This window comes from Mesoplodon bidens, assembly GCF_964165515.1.
Source record: "Mesoplodon bidens genome assembly, chromosome: 4".
Classification (NCBI taxonomy): Eukaryota; Metazoa; Chordata; class Mammalia; order Artiodactyla; family Ziphiidae; genus Mesoplodon; species Mesoplodon bidens.
In genome coordinates this window covers 144,035,931-144,058,728 of record NC_138160.1, presented here as the reverse complement: position 1 = coordinate 144,058,728, position 22,798 = coordinate 144,035,931, and the positions used below count along the sequence as shown (strand labels likewise).

General features: G+C 58.2%; 2 protein-coding genes across 4 annotated transcripts; one reads left to right on the top strand and one right to left on the bottom strand.

The window, feature by feature from the left end:
• Nucleotides 1-35: 35 nt before the first annotated feature.
• ODAD3 (outer dynein arm docking complex subunit 3) lies at nt 36-8,606 on the bottom strand. Of its 3 annotated transcripts, XM_081233480.1 has the most exons (14): nt 8,474-8,606; nt 7,892-7,973; nt 6,790-6,911; nt 6,602-6,679; nt 4,770-4,940; nt 4,581-4,682; nt 4,357-4,482; nt 4,007-4,129; nt 3,333-3,488; nt 2,259-2,419; nt 1,963-2,176; nt 1,196-1,351; nt 641-731; nt 36-476 (listed from the first exon to the last, which is right to left on the bottom strand). In XM_081233480.1, the coding sequence occupies exons 1-14, from the start codon at nt 8,525-8,527 to the stop codon at nt 358-360; spliced, it is 1,755 nt and encodes a 584-aa protein (XP_081089606.1). In that variant the 5' UTR covers nt 8,528-8,606; the 3' UTR covers nt 36-357. The 3 variants fall into 3 exon arrangements, with proteins under 3 accessions (XP_081089606.1, XP_081089605.1, XP_081089607.1); XM_081233479.1 differs by lacking the exon at nt 8,474-8,606 and having other exon boundaries at nt 7,892-8,207; XM_081233481.1 differs by lacking the exons at nt 6,602-6,679; nt 6,790-6,911; nt 7,892-7,973.
• Nucleotides 8,607-8,686: 80 nt separating this feature from the next.
• On the top strand, nt 8,687-22,304 carry PRKCSH (PRKCSH beta subunit of glucosidase II). Its single transcript, XM_081233482.1, has 18 exons — nt 8,687-8,792; nt 9,109-9,261; nt 9,466-9,582; nt 10,005-10,100; nt 10,197-10,254; nt 11,163-11,280; nt 12,786-12,915; nt 17,719-17,803; nt 18,709-18,787; nt 19,512-19,598; nt 19,873-20,058; nt 20,136-20,232; nt 20,696-20,765; nt 21,039-21,128; nt 21,318-21,392; nt 21,480-21,579; nt 21,665-21,848; nt 21,975-22,304. The coding sequence occupies exons 2-17, from the start codon at nt 9,186-9,188 to the stop codon at nt 21,809-21,811; spliced, it is 1,611 nt and encodes a 536-aa protein (XP_081089608.1). The 5' UTR covers nt 8,687-8,792; nt 9,109-9,185; the 3' UTR covers nt 21,812-21,848; nt 21,975-22,304.
• Nucleotides 22,305-22,798: the final 494 nt, after the last annotated feature.

The window sequence follows — 22,798 nt, the reverse complement described above, 5'->3', positions numbered from 1 at the left end:
CTAGCTTATGGGAGTCATCACTCCCCAGGTCGGAGGGGGCTGAATCTGTGGCCCTGGTTTGAGGGGCAGCCATCTATGGGGCGGTGCAGGATCAAGGAGAGACGAATACTCAGGGGGCTGGTGGTTGACCTTTAATGCGCGATTCCGAGGCCGGCGAGGACCAGCCTGGGGAGATTTACTGTGGGAACGTCCAGCAGCCCAGCCCCCTTCTCTACTCCGGGCATCGCCCGGCCGCTCTGCTCCCTCGTCCGGGCCGCGTTCAGCCCTCGAAGGGGCCCCGTGGGCCCGCCGCTGGGCCCAGAGGGGTTTGGGGGCTCCGCAGGGGCCCTGAAACGCCAGGTGGGCGCGAGGGCGAGTCTAGGACCTCTGCGAACGACTGCGCCTCTTGCGGCGGGATTCGATTAATTTCTGGGAACGCATCTTGAGCGCCGCGCGGGTCACCACGCCTTTGTCTTCGTCCTCACTCTCCTCTTTATCTGCAAAGGGCGAAGAGGGGATCAAGGTCCCCATTCCCGGCTCAGATGTTCCTTCCCAGCCTTTACCATCCCACCACCACGTTGGCCCTAGGTCCAGCCCCTGACCACCTCCCGATGCTCCGCTTGGGCCCCCGGCCCCGCCCCCTTTCCTTGCCCGTACTTACGGGAGAACCCGTCCTTGCCCTTGCGACCGGCAACAGGCAGGGCGATGCGGGTGTTGTACATCGGCAGCTTTCCCTCTAGGGTGGAGTAGAACTGGGGGAGGGGGGAGCGGGAAAGAAGAGTGTGAGCGGGCAGAGGCTGCAGCGAAGTCCGTTCCCCCTCCTCCCCAGCCCACTCTGAGACATAACCTGATTCCATTCAGCACCTCTGCCCACTGCTGTAAAGTTTTCTTGGTCGGTGCCGTGTCATTTGTTCTCCGCGTGCATCCTGATACCCACCTCCCCTCCCCACCCAGGCCCGCCCGTGGTCTTTAGGTCCCACCTCTTGTCCTCTCGAGGCCCAACCCTTGAGCCTCCCAGCCTTGACCTCTGGCCCGCCAGGGCCCTCTGGAAACTCTCGTGGTTCATCCCTAGCTCCTTAAACCTCATGCCTTGTCCCTAAGGCCCATTCCCGGCCCATCGGCCTCCTCTCTGGTCTCCAGGGGGATGCCCCGACCCCCCTGGTATTCCGCCCCAGGCCCCTGCACCCTCAGCCCCACCGCCTGGCTGAAGGGGTACCTTGCCGTCGGCGATGTGGCGCAGCATCTCTGGCACGTTGTGGTTCTGGAGTTGCGCCTGTAGCTTCAACAGTTTTTCCTCCACGAGGCCCAGAAGGTTGGGCAGATAGTCACCTGCCTTGGGATCCAGCTCCTTTCTGGCGAAACGGCTGGCCTCCTGCGGCCGGTGGGGGGGGGCGGGGGGGGCGGAACCAGGTGAGTTGGGAGGGGGCGAGGCCTCTGGGGGCAGGTTCCACCTAGGGGCGGGGCTTTTCCTCAGGCACCAGGTCTTTGAAGTTAGGGGCCACCAACCGGAGTGGTGCTATCCTCTGTGGGGTGGGGATTCTGTGGTCAAGGGCCACGCTTATGAGACAATTGCCTCTGAATTCCAGAGACCCAAGCCAAGGGATGGGGGGGGTCTTTTAGTGGGAGGGCAGGGATACTAACTGGAGAGAGGCCATTGCCGGATGACCTTAAGAAATGGGATTCTGCTGCGGGCAGAGTGGGGCTTCTCTTATCTGTGGTCGCTCCAGGATTGGAGCAGGGTCTCTTAAGTTTGGGGTGTGTGTGTGTGGGGGGGGGCTAAGTAGGACTTTCCCATGGGGGCGGGACTTGAAATGGGACAGGGTCTCTAAAGTCCTGGGCCTCTTGAGGAGTTAGGGGGTGCCCCCTGAGACGTGGGGTGGAGACTCAGGAGTGGGTTGAGGTTTCCCGTGTCCAGGCCTCTCATGTCCTGGACAGAGCCTGCGGTGGGTTCTCTTGAGTGGGCTACGGGGCAGAACCCCACACCTGCGTGCTGGTACCGCCTCTCACGTCTTGCGGGGCTTCCTCGTGGGCGGGGCCTGCCACTAGGATGTGGTTCAGTTTGCCAGCCAGGTGTTCCAGGCCCTCTCTGATCATTTGCATTGCCCGCATGGCAAGCTGCAGCCTATCCTGTGTGTCAGCGCGCCGCTGCTCCTCTGCCTTGATGCGCCCTTGCAACTCGACTTGCAGCTTCTGCTCACTGCAGGGAGCAGGGAGGCCGCCACTGGAGTTCCACCGACCCCGCAGGCCCCACTCTCGCCCCCGGGCACCCGGGACCTCACCTCACCAGCGTGGTCTCCCCTGAGTTTTTGAGGTCTTCAAGCTCCCGCTGCAGCCGCTGCTTCTCTTGCTTCAGCCTCATCAGCGTCTGCTCGTTCTGGCTTTTGAGCGTCTCCAACTGCGTGAAGGTGTCGCCCTGTGCCAGGAACCGCTGCACCACCGCCTGGGGGCCACCCAGACTGAGTCAGAGCCAGGGCTGGGGCAGGCAGGGGTGCACTACTCCTTCTTTCCCCCGCTTCTTTCCCCCGGGCACGCAAGACAAGTGGCTGAGCTGATGGCTTCTGCATAATGGTGTTTAGACACTCTGTGAGTCCGACCCAGGGCTGCCTCGAGGGTGTGCAGCCCCGAAGAAATGATTTTTGCGGGCCTTCCTTGTCTATATAGGGAAATTGAATCAGCCAAAATCGGATTGCGGGGCAATGTTAGCAGTGAGCACAGCTGCTTTCCAAAATCAACATGCCAGCAACGTTCTGGCAGTGAATCTTGCCCACTCCCGTGAGGAAATACAGCCGGGAAAGGTGCCTGGCCACAGTGCTCCAGATGACCCCACATGTCCAAGTCCTGGAACTCCTCGGAGGCTACCCCATAGGAGTAGTGGGTTGGAGAGCGCCGTAAGTGGAGAAACCCGACAGGGATCCAGGGGAATTAAGTGTTCGCCAGCTGGGGACATAAAGTCTTAGAAAATTTCAAGGAAGATGCTGCCAAGCGTGGGCCCCACAGCAGGGGCCCAGTTTCTCTGGGACCGAGGCTGGCACTAGGCATTTTACTGCGCCCAGACCCTGCTACGGGTGCTGGAGACACAGCAGACAGAAAACACTCATAGTTCTCCTAGAGCTGATATGTCAAAGACGTCAGCACCAGTGTAAGCCAGAACAGGAGGGGATGATGGCCAGTGTAGATAACTCGTGTGGGTTTTGCTGAGAGAGGTAGCGGAGAAATGAGGCAGTAGCTGGAGGAAGAAGGGGTGTCTTTGTGTGCTGAGGAACGGACCCGGCAAAAAGGGGCGGCTGGGTGTGTTGGCTTCCCAGGCTCAGCTCGGGCGTCTGGGAGCTGGCAGGGCCGAGCGCAGCACTCACGTGTGTTTCCGCCACGCCGGTGGCGTCCTTGACCCTGCCGAAGAGCACCTCCATCTGGTACATGTTGCAGCGCCGCTGCAGCTCCTCCTCTTTGGAGCGCTTGCTGTCCTGGAGCCTGTCGTCGAACTGCAGCAGCACCTGCTCGAACTGGGTGTGCTGGGGGGTTGAGGTCAGGGCCGGGGTCAGCTCGCAGACAAGGGCTTAGGGCAGAGGCCGCGGGGGTTGGGGAAGTATCTGCACTGGGGTAAGAGAGGGGGTGGGGCCCAGGCGTGGGTAAGGGCACCCAGGCAGGGGTCAGGAGTGCTTGACAGGGCCTTGGTCGAGAAAGGGAGGCCTTAGAAGCAGCGCAGAGGGACGGGGTCCAGGGTGCGGGGGTGGGGCCTGTCGGGTAAGGGGCGGGTTAGAGGCAGGATCAAATTCCCGACACAGGCAAGTCTTGTGGGGAAGGATGAGGATAGACCTGAGAGTAAGGGGAGGGCTGGAGGGCGGGGTCAGGGATGTGAGAGGAGCCCTGGCATCTAGTGGAGATGGGGGCGGAGTCAGGAGAAATGTCAGAACTGCCGAAGGGTCTAGGACCTGGGCCAACGTAGTGGCGCGGCCCCGGACCCAGCAGGGCCGCATTTAAGCAGGAGCAGGCTGGGGTCGTCGCAGCCCCGTATCCCTGGTGCGCCCACCTCGAGGTCCATGCGTTCGTTCTGCAGTTTCCTCTCCTCCGCGCGCTTCTGGCACTCTGTTAGGTAGCGTTCGCGCTTTTTGCGCTCTCGGAACACTGTCTCTTCCAGATGCTGCAGCTGGTTCTAGAGGGCGGAAAAGGGGGACAGAGAATCTGCAGGAGGACCTGCTGGTACCTATCCGGGCTCTGGGCCCAACTCTAGACAGCTGGGTCAGGCTGTGGGGTCCTGGGAGAGAGATGGGACGGGTTCCGGGACAGCTGAGGTTCAGATGCTGGGGCCAGAACAGAAGACCATGGCGGCATCGGGGGTCGGGGGGCAGGACCCCCCCCCAGGACCCGACGGGCTGGCACCTTGGCGATGTCCCTCGCATTAAGCGCCTCCTGATTCACTAGGTTCAGTTTCTCCAGCTCGTGTTTCGTTCTCACCACCTCAGCCTCCATGAAGTCCAGCCGGTTCTCCAAGCGAAGACTCTCCTCCTGGGGCGTGAGGGATGAGGCAGGCCTGTGACCGCTGTCCCTAACAAGGCTGGATCTCCCACTTGCCACCTCCCACCCCCAGTCACCCTGGTCCCTACCTGTAGATAGGCCTTGAGCTGCAGGTACACGTTGGTGATGTGTTCGGCCTCCTCCACCTTCATCTGGGCCTTCTCCAGGCGGTTCTCCAGGTTCCGCATGGTCTAGAGAGAAGCAAGGCTGAGCTGGGTCCCTTCCCCCCTCAATTCCTCCCCCAGGATCAAGGCCTCTGCAGACCTCACTGGCCCCACCTTGGCCACCACTGTGTTGCTATCTTTCGCCTCTGCCATCTCCAGCTCACGCAGACTGTGCTGCAGCTGGAGCTCCTCCAGCCACTTCTGTCGCAGCCCCAGCTGGTGCCGAAGAGCATTCAGCTGCTTCACCTTCTCACTCAGCCGGCGGTCCAGGTGCTCCAGGGCCTGCTGAGGGAGGGGAGCAAGAGCAGGGGCCTGAACCCCTCACCTAGTCCTTCCTTCCTTCTCCTGTATCTTTTTTTTTTTTTAATTTTATTTAGTTTTTGGCTGTGTTGGGTCTTTGTTGCGGTGCGCGGCCTTCTCACTGCGGTGGCTTCTCTTGCTATGGAGTATGTGCTCTAGGCACGTGGGCTTCAGTAGTTGTGGTGCGCGGGCTCAGTAGTTGTGGCTTGCGGGCTTAGTTGCTCCATGGCATGTGCGATCTTCCTGGAGAAGGGATCGAACCCGTGTCCCCTGCATTGGCAGGCGGATTCATAACCACTGCACCACCAGGGAAGTCCCCCTTCTCCTGTATCTTGGTTTTCATCTCCCCTGACTCTTAGTAGCATCTGACCTGGTTGATCCCCCTCCTCCTGCAGATTCTCTTTTTTTGTGGCTTCCAGGACCCCCACTCCTTGGTTTTCCACCTACTTCCCTGGCTGCCCCTTCTCCATCTCCTTTGCCTTTGAAGAGGCTCTTCTCTCCTCTGACCAACCTTACCCCCTTGGTGATCCTATCCAGTCTCAGGGTTTCAAAAGTCACATATACACTGAAGACAACCCATTTTAGCCTCCCTCCTGAACTGCAGGCTCGTATATCCATATCTACACCGCCTTCCAGATGTTTCCACAGGCAGCTGAAAACCATCGTGTCCAAAACTATGTCCTTGATCTTTCCCCAAACCTGCCCTTCTTGAATCTTCCCCATCTCAGCTCATGGCAGCTCCACCCTTCCAGGTGCTCAAGTCCCAAACCTTGATGTCATCCTCACCTTCTCTTTTTCTCTCCCACCCACATCCAGTTTGTTAGCAATTCTCTGTTCTTTTTCAAAGGTTCCTCCAGAGAGATCTCTTTCTTCCTATTTCTACCCCTTTTGTCCTAGTGCAGCCAACACCATCTTTCACCCGGTTGATCTCCTCCTGGCTTCTATTCCGGCCTCCTCACAGCCCATCTTCCATTTCTCTGATTCTTAGTATAAAATCTGCACTCTTGCAGTGAAGGCTGCTGCAACGTTCTGCCCCTGCTGACCTCCCTGACCTCACCTCCTACAGAGCCCCCCTCACTCACTACCATCTCGCTACACTTACCTCCTTTGTGTCTCCAACACTCTACTTTTGTTCCTACCCTAGGGACTTTGCACTTCCAATTCCATCTGTCTGGAATGCTTTTCCCCAGATCATTACCTGCCTGTCCCATTCTCAGCTCAAATATCACCGTCTTAGAGAAAGCAAAGACTCCCATCCTGCAGTCTAAAAGGCAAACCCCTGCCCCCATCCATCTCTAGTAAGTCAGTATGTTTTGTTTCTCTTGTCACCACGGGGAATTACTTTGTTTCTATATTTGTTGTTCTTGGTTTTGTTTTGTTTTTTGGGTGGGGGGGTCTGTTTTCTCCACCAAGATATGAGATTTTGGGGAGGGGGACATGGTCTGTTTTTTTCACCTCGCAGTGACCAACACCTAAAACCATGCCAGGCACATGGTAGGTCCGTGATAAAGATTTAGAAATAAATGAGTGGCGCCAGGTGTGGAGAAGGGATTGGAGAGGCGAGATAGTGGGCAGGGAGGCCAGTCGGGTGGGGACCCAGGCTGGAAATGAAGGGAGATGGTCAGTGGAATGGGAGTGGGGCAAACCTGGCTTGTCCTGTTCTTCAGGTATGGCTTCTCTGATTTCCATTCCTGAATCACTGCCTGGATCACTTTCTCATCTCCCTGCAGAGAGAAGAGCCCAGTCCCACTACTGATTCAGGCCACTTCTACTTGAGGTGGTGCCCTGCCCCTGGGGATGCTGCTCCCGCCCCCTGGCACCTCTTCAACCTCACCTGGAGCAGGTCTGTCAACTGTAGTTGCAGTGCCCTGGTCTCCTCATGGAGCTGGTTGATGGTCTCCTGATTCTTTTTGATGTTCCACTGGGTGCTCTCATAAAAGACCTTCTGGTCACCCTCTGGGGTCATGTGAGGTGGGCAGGCAGAAGCAGAGCATCAGGGGAAAGGGGGACTTCCCAAAGGGAAGACCTTTTAGTAATTGTCAACCTAACATTGTAACAGTATTTCACTTTGAGCATTTGTTATGTGTTGGATGCTGGACTAATAATTTTCTAGGTATCAAATAGCATGTGCCAATAGGTACATATCCATATACATATTATACCCATTTTATGCATGAGAAGACTCAGGCCTATTAGATTGTTCAAGGTCACAAGCAGTTGGACTCCCCAGCCCATACCTTCAACCACTATGCAAAATTACCTCCTAACAATAAAACAATAATGGTTTATACGAGGATTTCCCAACCTTGGCACAACTGACATTTGGGATGGATAATTATTTGCTGTGGCGAGCTGTCCTGTGCATTGTCAGATGTTGAGCAGCATCCCTGGCCTCTACCCACTAGATGCCAGTAACCAGCCCCCCCCAGCAATGTGACAAACCAAAATGTCTCCAGACATTGCAAAATAGCCCTATTCCATTGAGAACTACTGGTTCACACTTTATAGTGTTACTATGTGCTAGGCACTGTTCTAAGCACCTTACACATTTCAACTACCTATGAGGTTGTACTGTTACTATCCCCATTTCATGGTTGGACAAACTGAGAGCAATTAGGTTACTCTTAGTCCCTGAAAGTCAAACAATTAGTATATGTAGAGCCAGGATTTGAACCCAGAAAATCCAGCTCCAGAAATCTATATTCTTTACCACTCCATGCATTGATAGAAGAGTTGAAATTACATAAAAGTATGAAATGCAGTCCAGTCAGTTCTGAGCTCAGGAAAAGTTTTACAAGAAAGATGAGGAAAACCATGAACTAGTATGAGTTTTTGCCTCCAGAAACTGGCCACTGGATGAACGCCAGTGAAACGCTCCTGCTAGGTCAGAGGACTGTTGACTCTTGACCTTTCTGTGCCCTCTGGAGCCATCTTACCTAACAGCTGTATCTTCCTTTGTAACTCAGCCACCTGCGTGTGCACAGCGGACTTCCCCTCGCTGGCGTGGAAAGGTGCCGCCTTGGAATGGAGTGAGTGCCAGGCCTGCACTGAGCCCTTGCCTCGAGCGTGGTAGGGCTTGATCTGAGCCTGACTGCCCTTGACTTTGGAGGGAGGTGAAATCTTGTCCTGAGAAGGCATGGCGTTGGCGGAGGCCTCCCAGCCTCCGCCTGGGGGTTAGGGGATCCACTAGGAATCGCCTCTGTCCAGGTTCCGTCCCTGTTCCTCGGGCTCTGGGAATGCACTTGTCTACCGCTTGGCAGGGCCTCGCGGCTTCTCCGGTTGCTAGGTAACCATCCCCGCCTCCCTCCCCCGCTCCCAAGGAAATCGCCTGCATTCCAATCTACGGCTCTCATTGGCTGACGCTGAGCTGAGGGGCGGTCCCAATAGGGGACAGAACGGATCAGCTCCGCCGAAAGATGGGGGAGGGTACTTTGGAGTCATGTGCTCATCCCTTTTCCTCCCCACCCCTCCACCCTAACCCCGCCGAGGCGGTTCGCGGGCGTTTTTCAGGAACTTACTGTTCCGGCTGCAGAACCCGACACTCCCAAGATGGAGGCACCTTGCGCCGCCATTAAGCGCTGATCTTCAGAACTAATCCCTTTAAGGCGTCACAGTCCTATCCAAGATGGCCGTCTCGGTTCCGGCCCCGCCACTTGCCACTCACAACATGGCGGCCACGATAGCCGTTCAGGGAGCGCAGCGTGATACCGGAAGTGATGCTTCCACACATTTCCGCTTTCTTTCGGCAGGAGGAATAGTTGGCTGCTGGGTCGGGGGCCGCGGTGGATATTGACCGTCGGGGGGCGCGGTGGATATTGACCTTTGCCCCAACCTCGTGTAGGTGGTGAACTAGTGGGCGGGAGGGCACCCCAATTTCCTCTTGGGGGCAGTCGAAGGCGGGAATTGGATAGCTAACCACCCCCTACTCATGGGGAGCGGAGGTTTTGAGATCTCCCCACCGTTGATTTGGGCCAAGTGAGATTCCCCTCCACTGGGCAGGATTGGGGAGACCCCCCCGCCCCCAGTATGGGAAGCAAAGTGAGCCCTCATTGCCCGGAAGCGATGGAGGAATCCAGTTGGCTGGGGGAGAGGTGCCTTCCTTCGGCTGGAAGTAGCCCTCTCCCACTGACCTGCCACCCCTTTCTTGCTGCAGCGCGAGGGCACAGCGCGTCTCCCAGCAGCCTCCTTCCTCTGACAGAACCAGTTTCCAGCTTCCGAGGCTCCAGCGAGATGTTACTAGTGCTGCTGCTGCTGCCCATGTGTTGGGCCGTGGAGGTCAAGCGACCCCGGGGCGTCTCCCTCACCAGTGAGTCGGCCACTGGAGGTGGTCAGAGGCGGGGGTGGGGTGTGGGAGGCTCCTGGGAGAGGCACTTAACAGCCTTCGGTCTCAGTGTTCTGGTCTCTGGGCAGGGAAGGTGGCAATGCTCAACTGGTGGGTGGGGGGAGAGGAGCCATTGGGTGGAAAGGGCGTCTTCCTGCCCTGGGCTGAGCCCCTTGCCCCCCTCCCCAGACCATCACTTCTACGACGAGTCCAAGCCTTTCACTTGCCTGGATGGCTCTGCCAGTGTCCCTTTTGATCAGGTCAATGACGACTACTGTGACTGCAAAGATGGCTCAGATGAACCAGGTGAGCTCTTTCTTCATTCGTTCATTCATCATGCATTTACTGAGCAGCTGGTGGGTGCCAGGTCCTGTGCCGTGAGCAAAACAGACCCAGTCCTGTCCTCAGAGACCTCCCTGTAGAGTGGGGGGAAGCAGGCACAGAAGCGAGTGGTCAGTGGTTCGGCGAGGAGAGTGGGAGGTGCTGTGGGAGCCCGGAGGGGGAGGGGGAGGGGGTTGGCAGGGCCCTGTTCTGAGGACCTCAGGGAGGAGAGGCAGGAGGGAGCACTGGAGAGTTTTGTTTCAGGCCCCGAGCGTGCAGCTGTCTTTCCTCCTCTTACTTGGGATCGGTTACTCTCACATTCCTTGTTCCTTCTGTGCACGCGGTGGGTGTGACACGCTGGATTCTGAGCACACTCCACAAACCCTCCCTCCCTTCTTCCCCCCCAGGCACAGCCGCCTGTCCCAACGGCAGCTTCCACTGCACCAACACTGGCTACAAGCCCCTGTACATCTCCTCCAGATGGGTCAACGATGGAGTTTGTGGTGAATGAGATCACCCTGGGGTTGGGAACAGCGTGCTGGGTGGAGGGAGGGAAGAGGCACTGCCGGGTCCGATGGTGCCCACACCTCTGCCCTCAGACTGCTGCGATGGGACGGATGAATACAACAGCGGGATCGTCTGTGAGAACACCTGCAAGTACGTAGGTGACAACCCACCCTCCCCCCGCCACCTCCAGACCTTGCCTTGCCCCACGGGGTGAATCAGGTTCCCTCTCTTTTCTGTTTTTGTGTACTGAGTGCTCACCCCATGCCAGGTGCCCTGTGAATGCTCCATCAGCAATTTCCTCTCTGGCCTGGAAGCAGGTGCAGTTTGCCTAACAACAGATGAGGAAGCTCAAGGTTAGAAAGGAGAATGACTTCCTCAGGGTCACATAGCTAGGAGATAGCAGAGCCGAGACTCGAACCCAGGTCGGTCTAACTTGAGACTGCATGCTTTTAACTGCTGTGCTCTGCAGCAGGACCTGAAAACTGAAATGCCCACAGGTAGGTAATCTAAACAGCACAAGCAGGCTGAGTATAAGGCAGTAGGGAGTGCTGGGATTGTGACCTCTAAAGGCACAGCTGCCCTCCACTCCTGTGAGTTGAGGGCAGGTGGCAGGGCTGGATTTGTTTTTCAAAGAAGCTGAGAGTCCCAATACTTATGTAAACTCTTTTGATGGAAGATCTTTTACATAGAGAGTGGATTAAGCAGAACAGTGCCTACTGGCCAGATTGCCCTTTGTGTCTGGGGGTCTGTGACTTCTGTGCTTTTCTCTCCTCCCTCTCTTGGGAGCCACCTTCCAGCCCCACATCCCAGCACCCCCCAGTCCCTCCCCTGACCCTGAGGGTGGACGAACCCTGCCTGTTGTCCTTCCCCACAAGGACAGGGATGAGGGACTCTGAGGCCAAGAGAGCCTGGGGAGGTGGGGAGAGGAGGGTTTGCTCTCCTGTCTTTGCCCACATAGGGGGTGTGAAGGCATGGGGGTTGAACCCTCTTGGAAGAAGCAGACCTGGTGGATGCTAGTGCCCCCAACCCCATCATGCCTATGTGTCCCCTCCCCCCAGAGAGAAGGGCCGTAAGGAGAGAGAGACTCTACAGCAGATGGCGGAGGTGACCCGCGAGGGGTTCCGCCTGAAAAAGATCCTAATTGAGGACTGGAAGAAGGCCCGAGAGGAGAAGCAGGTGAGGGGCCCGGTGGGGCTGACCCAGCACCACCTGGAGGTATGGGCTGAGGAGGCCGGCTGGGGTTGATGTCTGCTCCTGACTCGTGGTGTCCTGGGGCCAGTTACTGTCTCTCTGCACCTTGATTCACTCCTTTGTCCACTTGGCGTTTAGTCGTCGCTTAAGCGGGTACCAGGTGGGCGGCAGCCAGTACAGGCATCGACCTAGGCCTTGGGTGCAGACTGAAGTGGGCTCAGAAGAGCTCTGCTGCCCCTAGGACAGGAGGGACACCTCTGCATCCCGGTCCCAGGGTTCTCTCATCTGTAAGTTAGGGCTAATGGCTACATTGCTTCCCAGTCTGGGGGAGGGCTCGAGATGGGGGTCAGTAAGTTGCAGTCACATTAGTTCAATAGGGTGGGTGCTGGGGGGGCAGAAGAGGCTGTACCCCCAGGGGTGTGTCTCTCCCTCCCGTCTGCCACCCCCTTGGCTGTCTGATGGGTCAGAGTCCTCAGCACTCTTCCTGGGCTCTTGCCCGACCCACTGAGTAAGGGCTCCAGCTCTGTTTCTCTGCCCTGGGCAGCTTCCAGGTTTTTCTCTCCCACCCCCATGGCCTGGCTAGTGAGGTACCTCCCGAATTCATGGGGCTGTGAATTCAGGGCCAGTGAGATACTTCCCGAGTTTAGAGGATACTGGGGGAGCCACATAGTGAGGTTAGCTCCAGGTGATCTTTGCCTTCCTGGGCAGGTGGGAGGATCCTGGCAGCAGACCAGGCTGAGGTCTTGGGAGGAAAGTGATCCTGTGCGGGCTTGGGCTAAGACCCTACAGCTTGGGACCCCCATCCCTAGGCTGGAGTCCACCCAGCACACACATTCCTTTTTGAAATAGCCACAGAAACCCAGGATGCACTGGGCATGTGCATCATGGCTGGAATCAAACGTGGAACTAGATGTGGAACTGCCTCAAGAGTGCATCAATTAGTGGGAGGGACACACAGACAAAATGATAGCCAGGGCTGGGGGGAGAAGGGATGTTCGGGGCTGTAAGGCATAGAGAAGACTCTTGCCCGGTCCCTCTGTTCCCTGAACCCGTCTTGGGGGTAGGAAGCAGGGAAGACTTCCTGGAGGAGGAGGCCTCCATCTAAACTGAAATCTGTTGGGTAAGTCAGAGTTAGCCAGGCAGAGTGTTCCTGACAGAAGGAAAGCATGTGTGAAGAACTGGAGGCAGAGAGTGGGGCTCTGAATGTTGTCAGGGCAGTTGGATCTTAGAGTTTAAGATAGCAATGGGGTGGATGGGGCTGGAGAGGTGGGCAGGGGCCTGGTCATGCAGGGCCTCGGGGGCTACATTGACGTCTTTGGGTTACTCTCCAGTGGGCTGCAGGGAACCACAGCAAGGGGGAGACCCAGAGAGGGTTGTGGATTTTGAAAAGATCCTGTGGCCACCCTGTGAAATAGAGGCAGGGAGATGGCAGCCTGTGAGGAAGAGGGTGGACCAGGAAGAGAGCTGGCCCCTGTCTTCTGCCTACCCAGAAAAAGCTCACTGAGCTGCAGGCTGGAAAGAAGTCACTGGAGGACCAGGTGGAGTTGCTGCGGACACTGAAGGAAGAAGCTGAGAAGCCAGAGAAGGAGGCCAAGGACCAGCATCGGAAGCTGTGGGAAGGTACATCACCATGTCCCAGGGTGGCCGTGACTTGCCCTTGGCTCCTGGCTGGGAAGAGTCTGGGCCCAGGAGCCTCTTGCTTGTTATCTCTCGTCTGTGGTTTTGCTGATTTTTTAAATCATGGCACTTTAGTTCCCCGCGTGCCCAGTTATCTTTGACTGTGTGTTGGTCACTGTGTTTAAAAGTCATTAATAGGAGAAACTTGCAGTCTAGGATGAGAGGTCCTTCTCTAGAGAGGAGGGGCTTTTCTTTCTGCCATCTCTGAGCACTACCATTCAGGGATCCCTTGAATTCAAATTCAAGGCTGGAGATTGTTCCAGCCTCTCAGGCAGTGTGAGCCAAGGTCTGAGCATAGGCTGGGTAATTTCTGGCCCAGCTTATCCCTGAGGGGAGCCCCATGGGGTCACAGTTATGCTGGGGGGGGTCACCTTGGACTTTGGTTTTAATTTCTCTTCCCTCACAAGTTATCAAAATAGACATCCACATTTGCCAGGATTGGCAAAATCCCTTAGGGTGCAAGCGGCTTCCATAGTTTCTTACCTTCTTGATTTCCTCTTGGTCCTGGAAACTCCTACTGTCTTGGTTGGTTTTAAGATGATTTTCTTATGCTTTGTCCAGGATTTCCTTGCTGTTGGTAGATTGTGCTGCCATTATGGGGAATCTGAAGCCTTGGCATTTGTTCTCAGTCTGCTCTGTGCAGGGGCACATGGTGGAAGGAGGATAGAAGGGAGAGGGGGGACAGAAACTCATTCCAGTCTAGTTAAAAGACCAAGCATTGCTGGGAGGATTTGGAGGTGTGGCTCCAGCTGGTCACCAGGCTAGTGACCAGGAACTGGCAGTCTTCTCTCTGAGGCCATTCTGTCATCTCATCCATCTCTTTGAGCATCTGCTACGTTCTCCTTTCCTTTCCTATCTCTGCTCTGATTTCTCGTGATCAGTAATTCAGTCATTCGTCTAACAAGCATTTGCTGTGTACCTGTCATGTGCCAGGTGCACCCCAGGTGCCAGCAATACAGGATTGAACAAGACAGAGAAAGCCCTCTGACCACAGAGGGAGGGAGGGAGTGCCGGCAGAGGGAACAGGTGCAAAGGTTCTGAGGCAGCATCTTGTCTAGTTTTTAAGGAGCAGCAAGGAGGCCATGTGGAGGAGTGAGAGGAGACTCTCCCCTTTAGTTACATAACATCAGCTGCTTTTGTGATCCAGCTACAGAGCCGAGTGGTTGCCAACAGAGACCTTATGGGTTGCCAAACCTAAAATATTTAGCATCAGGCTCTTTACAGTAAAGTTTTCCGGCCCCTGATAAAGACACTGATATTCTCTCCCACACTGATGATAGCTGGACCAGAGCGCCCAGTGCTTGTTTCATAAGGATCATCGTGTCGCTTCTGCCTCCGTTCCCTATGAACTGTACCCAGACGTAGCCCTGTTTCACAGATGAGGAAGCTGAGGCCTTGCCCAGCTAGGGTGATGCCCAAATCTCTCTGATTGCAGACCCTGTCCCTTAACTACAGGCTTGAGTCATCTGCCTGTTCCGCCTGGCTCAGGGCGCAGCATTGCCCTGGCCTCCTGATGGCCTCCCTCCATCAGGCCAAGCCATTCTTCTGCCCAGCAGTCTTCCCGGCTCCCCAGTGCCTTGGGTGGGACAGCATTTGGGCCACCACTGCCTGGTTACGATGCTCCCTCCATCGAGAAGTCAAGTACCTTTCCCTGCACTGCACCCTGTGCACTCACCACATTGGTCTGATTCCCCTGAAACTGCTGCACTTCATTGCTCCCAGGCCTCTGCTCCATCCATTCCCACTGCAAATACAGAGGTGTCGAGTGGGCTCGAGGCCCAGTGCTCAGCAGTGACTCATGAGGCCCCATCCGGCAGCCCTGCTCACCTTGAAATGGGAACAGCAGATCAGTGAGTCTGTCCCACTGTGCCCCAAACCCTCAGATGGCGCTGCCTCCACCAAGACTTTCCAGCTTCCTTCCTGAGATCAGCCCTTCTGATCACATGTGGCAAAAACCCAACTTGTACCCACTTCATAAAAAGTGGAAGCTTTAGGCCCAGTGGGACCCTAGGCTCCCTGGATGGCAGGAGTCCTCCCTCCACCTCTGGGCTCTGCCTCCTTCTCTGTGGGCTTCCTTCCCAGGCAGGCTCTGCCCTCCTGTGCCAGCACAACCACAGGCAGCACTAGGTTTATTTCCTTCTGGCTCAGCAGCCCCAGCGAGTAGAGAATACCACTTTGCCACAAGTCCCAACACAAATTCCAGGGCAGGCTCCTATTGGCTTGTCCCAGGTGATGTGGCTGCCCATGAACCAATCCCTGGAGCCAGGAGGTGCAGCACAGGTTCTGATTGGTCAGGCTTGAGTGTCGGGTGGGTAGTTGCCCACAGGGAAATGGAGGAGGGGTATTTGTAAGCAGGTGGGGTTGTTTGCTGGAAAGGTAAAGCTGAGGGTTGGAATTACCCTCCTTTGCTGGGGTCTTATTGCTTCTACTATTCTCTGCCCTCTTGGGTTTTGGAGTGAGTAGGTGGTGACCAAGTCAGACCTGTCAAGGGCCAGGCACAACATGGGTCACCCAGCTTGGACTTTTAAGGGTGATATGAGTTCTAAGGCCAGATCATCGGAGGTGGGGTGTGTGAGTGTGTGTGAGAGACGTGGGATGTGACTGGGGCCTTGAAAGAAGGCTGGGAGTTCCCTACTCTATTTCTTACTAGTTTCCATGTGATTTAAAATATTCCATCTGACTTCCATATTCTCTGTTAAAGATTTTTGGGGGTAACAATCCTGAAAGTAGTAAAGTAGAAAGGGAGAGAGTTTTCCTCCAGGTTAACCTCTACCAGGAGGCGTGAAACCTTCCAGACCTTTCTTGTCCATCCCAGGCAGAGATGCGATTCTTCAGAGGGTAGTAACTCTGGGTGTCGACCCCAAAGCCACACTTCAGGTGCTCAATGGCAACGTGTAGCTGGTGGCTGTCATTTTGGCCAGCAGATGTAGACCATGTCCATCTTTGTAGAAAGTTCTGTTGGACAGCACTGGTCTACATGGTGTATGGGTGTTGTGCTATGTCTATGTGTACCTCATTTCCTTTTTTTTCACTCTGACCCTTCACTTTTTTTTTTATTGTGGTAAAATCCACAAAATGTACAATTTACCATTTCAACGAATTTGAAGAGTACAGTTCAGTGGCATCAAGTACATGCACAGTGTGCAACCATCTCTGCTATCTAGTTCCAGAACATTCCCATCACCCCAAAAGGGAATCCCATGCCCATCAAGCAGTCCCTCCCCATCTGCCCACCCCCCAGCCCCTGGCAACTACTCATCTGCTTTCTGTTTCTATGGATTTGCCAGTTCTGGACGTTTCTTATCAACAAAACCAGGCAGCATGTGGCCTTTGTGACTGACTGCTTTCCTCGAGCATCGTGTTGTCAAGGGTCATCCACATTGTAGCCTTGTGTCTGGACCCTACTTCCTTTTAACAGTTGTGTCTATTCCGGTATATGACCCTGGCAGGATTTATTTAATCCAGGTGCCATTTTTTTCTATCAGGTTTGCAGTGCTGGTCTTCATCGTTTGTAAACGCCTGTGGTGTATTAGGGCGTTGGCCCTTTGTGAGTGAAGTTGCCGGTGTTTTCTTATCATTCATCTTTGGTGCCAGGTTCCTGGTGTTTTCTTGCTGGGCCATGTGTTAGAAAGTGAATTCAGGGACTTCCCTGGTGGTCCAGTGGTTAAAACTGCGCTTCCACTGTAGGGGGTCGTGGGTTCGATCCCTGGTTGGGGAACTAAGATCCCGCATGCTGCAGAGCAGCCAAAAAAAAAAAAAAGAAAAGAAAGTGAATTCACTCTTGTCTTCTTTTTGCTTCTGTTTCCATTGTTTTGCACCACGGCGAGCGTCCTTTTACACAAGGCTGGGCGTACTTGTGCCCCGTTTCCCTTAGCCCCAGTTCTCAGCATGGAGTTGCCGACTCAGGTTCAAGGGTGACATGCCAGGGTTTGACCCGGATTCCCAGAGGGTGGTGGGGATGAGCACGGGCTCTGGAGGCAGACGGCCTGGCTTGGGCCCCCGGCTCTGCCCCTCGCTGGCTGGGTGACCACGGGCAGGTCCCTTCATCCACCTGAGCCTCAGGCCCTCATCTGTGAGGACGGTGTCGGCTGAGTCTGCTGGGGTGTCGTGGGGTCTCCTGGGACACAGGCCACTTGTCCTGATGTAGAGGGCTGAGCTTCATAATGGAGCTGCCCTTGTGGCTGCTTTCCTGAACCCCACCTGAGCCGGCTAGTGATGAGACAGACAGGCAGAGGAGGGACCACCAGAGCAGATATGGGGCTGAGGCCCTGTGTCCACTGGCCACTCCCAGTTCCCCTTTTCCGTGCAGGTGGCCTCTCCCCTCTCCCGAGACACTGCCCTGGACCCCCAAGACATCTCCCTCGCCTGGCTGCCCCCCAACCCCAGTCTCCGTCCCCTGACCTTTTTCCTGCTTGGCCTCTTCCCGCGGGGGCCTCCCGGACATGGCAAACCTAATGCATGGTCCCCCACCTGCCCCTCACAGCCACCGATCATTCAGACCATCTGCAGAGCCCCTCAGGATCTCTCCCCAATCTGGCGCTTCCTACCTCCTTGGCCCCCTTGCCCCTGCACCGGCCAGCCCTTGTCATCTCCTTGCTCCCACCCCCATAGCGGCCTGACTCAGGGCCCCAGCACCCAGTGGAGGGCTGGCCATACAGCGGCCCCCCTGGGGCGTTGGGGAGGGCAGATTTTGGGGTGGTGGGAACTGTAGGCGGTGCAGAGCATGATGGGCTGGTCCCTTCACAGAGCAGCTGGCCGCCTCCAAGGCCCAGCGAGAGCAGGAGCTGGCGACCAGTGCCTTCCAGGAGCTGGACGATGATATGGACGGGGCGTGAGTGTGTGGCGCTGCCTACCCTGGGCTCCCTCCTCCCACCCCCGCCTTCAGAAACCAGCCAGAACCCACCTCCTCGCCCTGGGGCCCCCAGGGCCTGAGCTGGTCTCAAGCCCTCTCTAAAGGAGCCTCTGCTTGCTCATGTGTAAGATGGGTCTAGAGCAACCCCGGAGGAGGAGATGAGGGAAACCACCGCCTCAAGGAGCTGGGCCCTCGAGGGGGCTGGGGATCCCATTACTTTTCACAAGCCTACTCTGTGGCCTGGGACACTTTGGTGAAAGTCAGAATCCCCCCTGCGCCCCTGAACTTGCCGGCTGACCCCAGGCAAAGGGCTCGGTGGAGGGTGGGCTGTTGGGAACGAGGAGGCTGGGCAGCCCCCTGGTGGGAGGCATGGGACATCAGAGGGACCAAGGGGGCAGAATGGGCAGGGGCAGTCCACACCCTGGTTGGTGATGGTGCGGGTGGAGGGACAGGATGTGGTGCCTGGGCCATTGTGGGTATTGGGGCTTGGCTGGGGGGAGGGCGCCAGACCAAGGGCAGTTTCGATGTGTTGGGCTCTAAGGGTGGAAGGAAGTGGAAGCTGGGTCTTGGGGGACACAGGGTTGTCTAGGTATCTCCTCGTCCCACCCCTGTGTCCTTGCCTCCCTTGAGCCCCTCAGGGTTGTGGAGCCTCAGGAGGGGGTAGGAGGGTGGGGACCGGGTGGCTGCTTCTCCTGGGGGGTGGGGGCCAGAGGGGGCTGAACCCCAGACTTCATCTTTTCTCAGCTTCCTGCTGCTCTCTCCTCCCTGCCCCAAGGTCCTGAAGCAAGTTCTTGGGGGTGGCGGGGCCTGACAGGGGGAGGCAGGCAGCTGGCCAGCAGCCAGTGGGCTTACCCCTCCATTGGCTTCTGCCTGTGCCCCTGCAGGGTCTCTGTGGCCGAGCTGCAGACCCACCCGGAGCTGGACACAGATGGGGACGGGGCATTATCAGAAGGGGAAGCCCAGGTACCCAACCAGCCCCTTCACTTGGGACTCCTGGAGGGGATTGCCCCAGGGTGACCTCAGGGCCAGGGGGCCCAAGACAGGCTGGCCGTGGGCTACTCCCATGGATGGTTCCTGGCTGGCCCCAGGCCAGGGCTGCTGTGGTGCCCACCATGGCTGATGCGGCCAGGCCTTGTGAGTGAGCAGGAGGGCAGCCACCCAGGGCCGCTTCTCCCTGCCCTTTGGGACCAGGTGGGGTCACGCAGGTGCCCAGGGGTGTCTGATCGGGATGGAGTCAGGTTCCGCATACGCGTGCCCCACCTACACCGCCAAGTGCACGTACCTGATGCACCTTCCTCACGGCTGGGCCCGTAGCTCTTTGTCTTTGCTGGTTTGGTCCCCTGTCCATTGCTGCCCTGCTGGTCCCCACTGCGCCCCCCTGCCCCTCTGCCTCTATCTCCGAGGGCCTGGGCACCTCTGGTGCCCCTGCCTCTCAGTTTCCCTCCCTGGTCTCTCCAGTCCCCACCCGACACCTCTCTGGCCCCCCTCCTTTCCCACAGGCCTGTGCTGCCCCCTTCTGGCCGCCGCGCCTCACCCAGCCTGGCCCCGGCCTGGCCATGGGAGGTCAGGGCGTGCTGTGCCTGGCACCACGGCCTGAGGGGCCCCCCCACCCCCTCCGAGAGTGCCTGGGGTGCAGGGGGGCACGTGGAGGTCTTGCTCCTGACACCACCCAACATAACGCACACAGACCCTCCTCGGGGGAGACACGCAGACAGATGCTGCTTCCTTCTCTGACCGCATCTGGGCTGCCATCCGGGACAAGTACCGGTCCAAGGTCAGTGGGGGGAGGGAAACGGATGTGGTCCTGCCCCCCCTCGCCCCGCCCCTCGATGCCTCACGAAGGAACGGCCTCCGTTTCTGGCGCCAGGCCACCCTGGCCAGCTGGGCAACCCCACCCCCTCCACAGAGGCCACCCCGCCCCCAGCTGTCTGTCCCTCCCTCCCGCCAGGCTCCTGGGAAGGGCTAGACACAGAGGCCTGGACCCAAGCCCTGGGGGTGGGAGGTGGACTCCCGAGTCCACAACACCGACCACTCCGCACGTCTGCCAGGTGCTGCCCACCGACCCGCCGTTGCCTTCTGCACCTGACTTGACGGAGCCCAAGGAGGAGCAGCCCCCGGTGCCCTCACAGCCCGCAGAGGAGGAGGACGACGAGGAAGAAGAGGAGACAGAGGAGGAGGAGGAGGGGGAGGAGGGGGAGGAAGAGGATTCCCAGGTGCAGGGGGAGCAGCCCAAGGTGTGTGTTCAGGGGAGAAAGGGGTGATGGGGTCAGGGTGGGGTCACTCGCTGACTCTGTCCCCCCCCACCCCCCAGGAGACCCCACCCCCAGTCGTGCCCCCCCAGACAGCCAGCCCCACAGAGGAGGACAAAATGCCGCCCTACGATGAGCAGACACAGGCCTTCATCAATGGTGAGGGTGGAGCCTGGGAGGGGTGAACGCCTCTGCATGGCCTGCACCTGCAGGGCCCCAAGAAACAGGCCTTACCTGCTCCCAGAGGCGGGCTGGGGCTGACCCCGAGCAAGCCCAGGGGACTTCGGGTGGCCTGGAGGGGACTTCTGTGGCCTGGTGGGGGGGCGAGCACCGCCTCCCCCGGCCCCAGGGGCCCTCCTGCCTCCTCACGGGCTGTTGGTTGTTAGTTTCACCCCGCTGGGCCCCGGGAGCCCTGGCCCTGCTCCCTCGGGAGCCTGAGAGCCCAGGCAGTGGGGTGGGGTCTGCCCTGGGGCTGGCGAGGCCCACAGAGTCTTCCTGGGCCCAGTCCTCACCCAGAGTAGGCCCGGGGGCTGGGGGAATCTGGCGTGGCTGCGGTATCCCCTTCCCTCTCTTCCTGGCTGGGAGTAGGGGCACCTCTGACCTCCTTCCCTGCCCCCACCAGCTGCCCAGGAGGCCCGCAACAAGTTTGAAGAGGCCGAGCGGTCCCTGAAGGACGTGGAGGAGTCCATCAGGTATGGGTGCCTGTGTGGCCACAGCAAGGCCACATCTGCACCGGCCCCACAGCTGCCTGCTGCTGGGCTTCCCAGGGGAGGTGGTGATAGGGAGTCGCCCGGGTGACCTGGGGCAAGGTGGCAGTGGCTCCTGCAGGGAGGGTCCCCAGGTGATGGGGAGCAGAACTCAGCCCCCAAGAGGCCCTCTGCCACTGGAGCAGGCCTTCCTGTGCTGTCCTGAGTCGGGCTGCGGCGGCCCCAGCTGCCGCTTAAGCTCCCGGCCTCCCCTTTTAGGAACCTGGAGCAGGAGATTTCCTTTGATTTTGGTCCCAACGGCGAGTTTGCCTACCTGTACAGCCAGTGCTACGAGCTCACCACCAATGAGTGCGTCCCCCACGGACAGGCGGGGTGGGTGGGCTGGGAGGTCCTGGGCCTGAGCAAGGCTGGGGGGAGTGGGGGTGGTGCTTAGAAGCAGTCACTGGAGTTTGAGGTACCTGTGTGTCCCCTGCGGGGGGGATGTCATGGAGGTTGGGGCCCGGGTCCCCCCTACCCACGCACCCCATCCTGTGACAGGTACGTCTACCGGCTCTGCCCCTTCAAGCTCGTCTCGCAGAAACCCAAACTCGGAGGCTCCCCCACCAGCCTCGGGTGAGTGGGCTCAGGCTGGGCCCCCCCTCAGCCCCTGGTCCCCCCGGCCGCCTGGCCGGCCCCCTTCAGCACCCCACTCTCCCGCAGCACCTGGGGCTCGTGGGCTGGCCCCGACCACGACAAGTTCAGCGCCATGAAGTATGAGCAGGGCACAGGCTGCTGGCAGGGTCCCAACCGCTCCACCACTGTGAGTGCCCGGTGGGTGGGGCCAGTACGGGGGACCCAGGCCCGCCGAGCCTGCCTGAGCCCCGCCTGCCCGCCACCCGCCCCAGGTGCGCCTGCTGTGTGGGAAGGAGACAGTGGTGACAAGCACCACGGAGCCCAGCCGCTGCGAGTACCTCATGGAGCTGATGACACCGGCCGCCTGCCCAGAGCCACCACCGGAGCTGCCCGCCGAGGGCAACCACGATGAGCTCTAGCCCTGCCCTGCCCCGCCCGGCCCAGCACGGCCCAGAGGTGGGTGGGGAGGTGAGACCCCAACCGCCTCGGCTAGGGGATACAGGGGGTGGTCTAGGTCGCGTTGATGCTCCCCCCACCCATCTCCCTCCGTCCGTGTCTCATTTGGTTTCTCTGTGGCCCCAGAACCTCAAGATGTGGAACCAGCCCCCAGCGGTGCTGCCCGCCTGCCCCTCAGTCTCTGTAGACCAAGGCTTGCCCCTCTGGGTCTCCTTGCCCTCCCCAGCGGACAGGAACCGGGTGGGGCTCCATGCCCTGCTCTGGGGGCAGGCAGGGCAGAGCCACGGTCCCGGCCCCAGGTGCCTCCACAGGTGGCATAAAGGAGCCTGCCCTCCCTGGACCCCTGCCCTGGTGGCCCCCCCGCCACCGTCCCCCACCCAGGGCATCTGCCTCCCCTCCTGCTGCAGAAGAGTGACTTGACCTGTGACCTCCAAACAATAAACGTGATCTCCCCAACTCATCTGTCTGTCTTTGCTCGGGTGTGGAATCAGCCAGGGGTGCGAGAGGGCTAAATGCAGGGGAAGCAGCTGTGCAGATCCTGTGCGGGCCTCCTTCCCCATCAGGCTGGCTCCACAGTTGGGGGTCTCATCTGAGATGCCCCGTGGACAGCACAGCCTGGTGCCACAGGACAGACGGCCCCTGGGCCACTTCTGTCTGGGTTTCCGCCTGGACTTGTCTCCCACCCGCTAATCACAGGAGTGCTGTGGGAAGGCCAAGAGGCTCCAGGTGAGATTCAGGCCCAGAGAGGGACAGCAGCTTGCACTCAGCCACACAGCGGGGCTGTTGACACGTGCTCCAACACTCCCCGCACGCCGTTGTACATATATCTGAGGCCGTAAGATTCTGAACTTTTATTTTCTGGCATGAAAAGTACAAATAATTAAACAATTCCATGTAAAAGTCTGTTACCGCGGCCAGGCCTGTAATCCCGGTAATAAATAGTGTCTAAA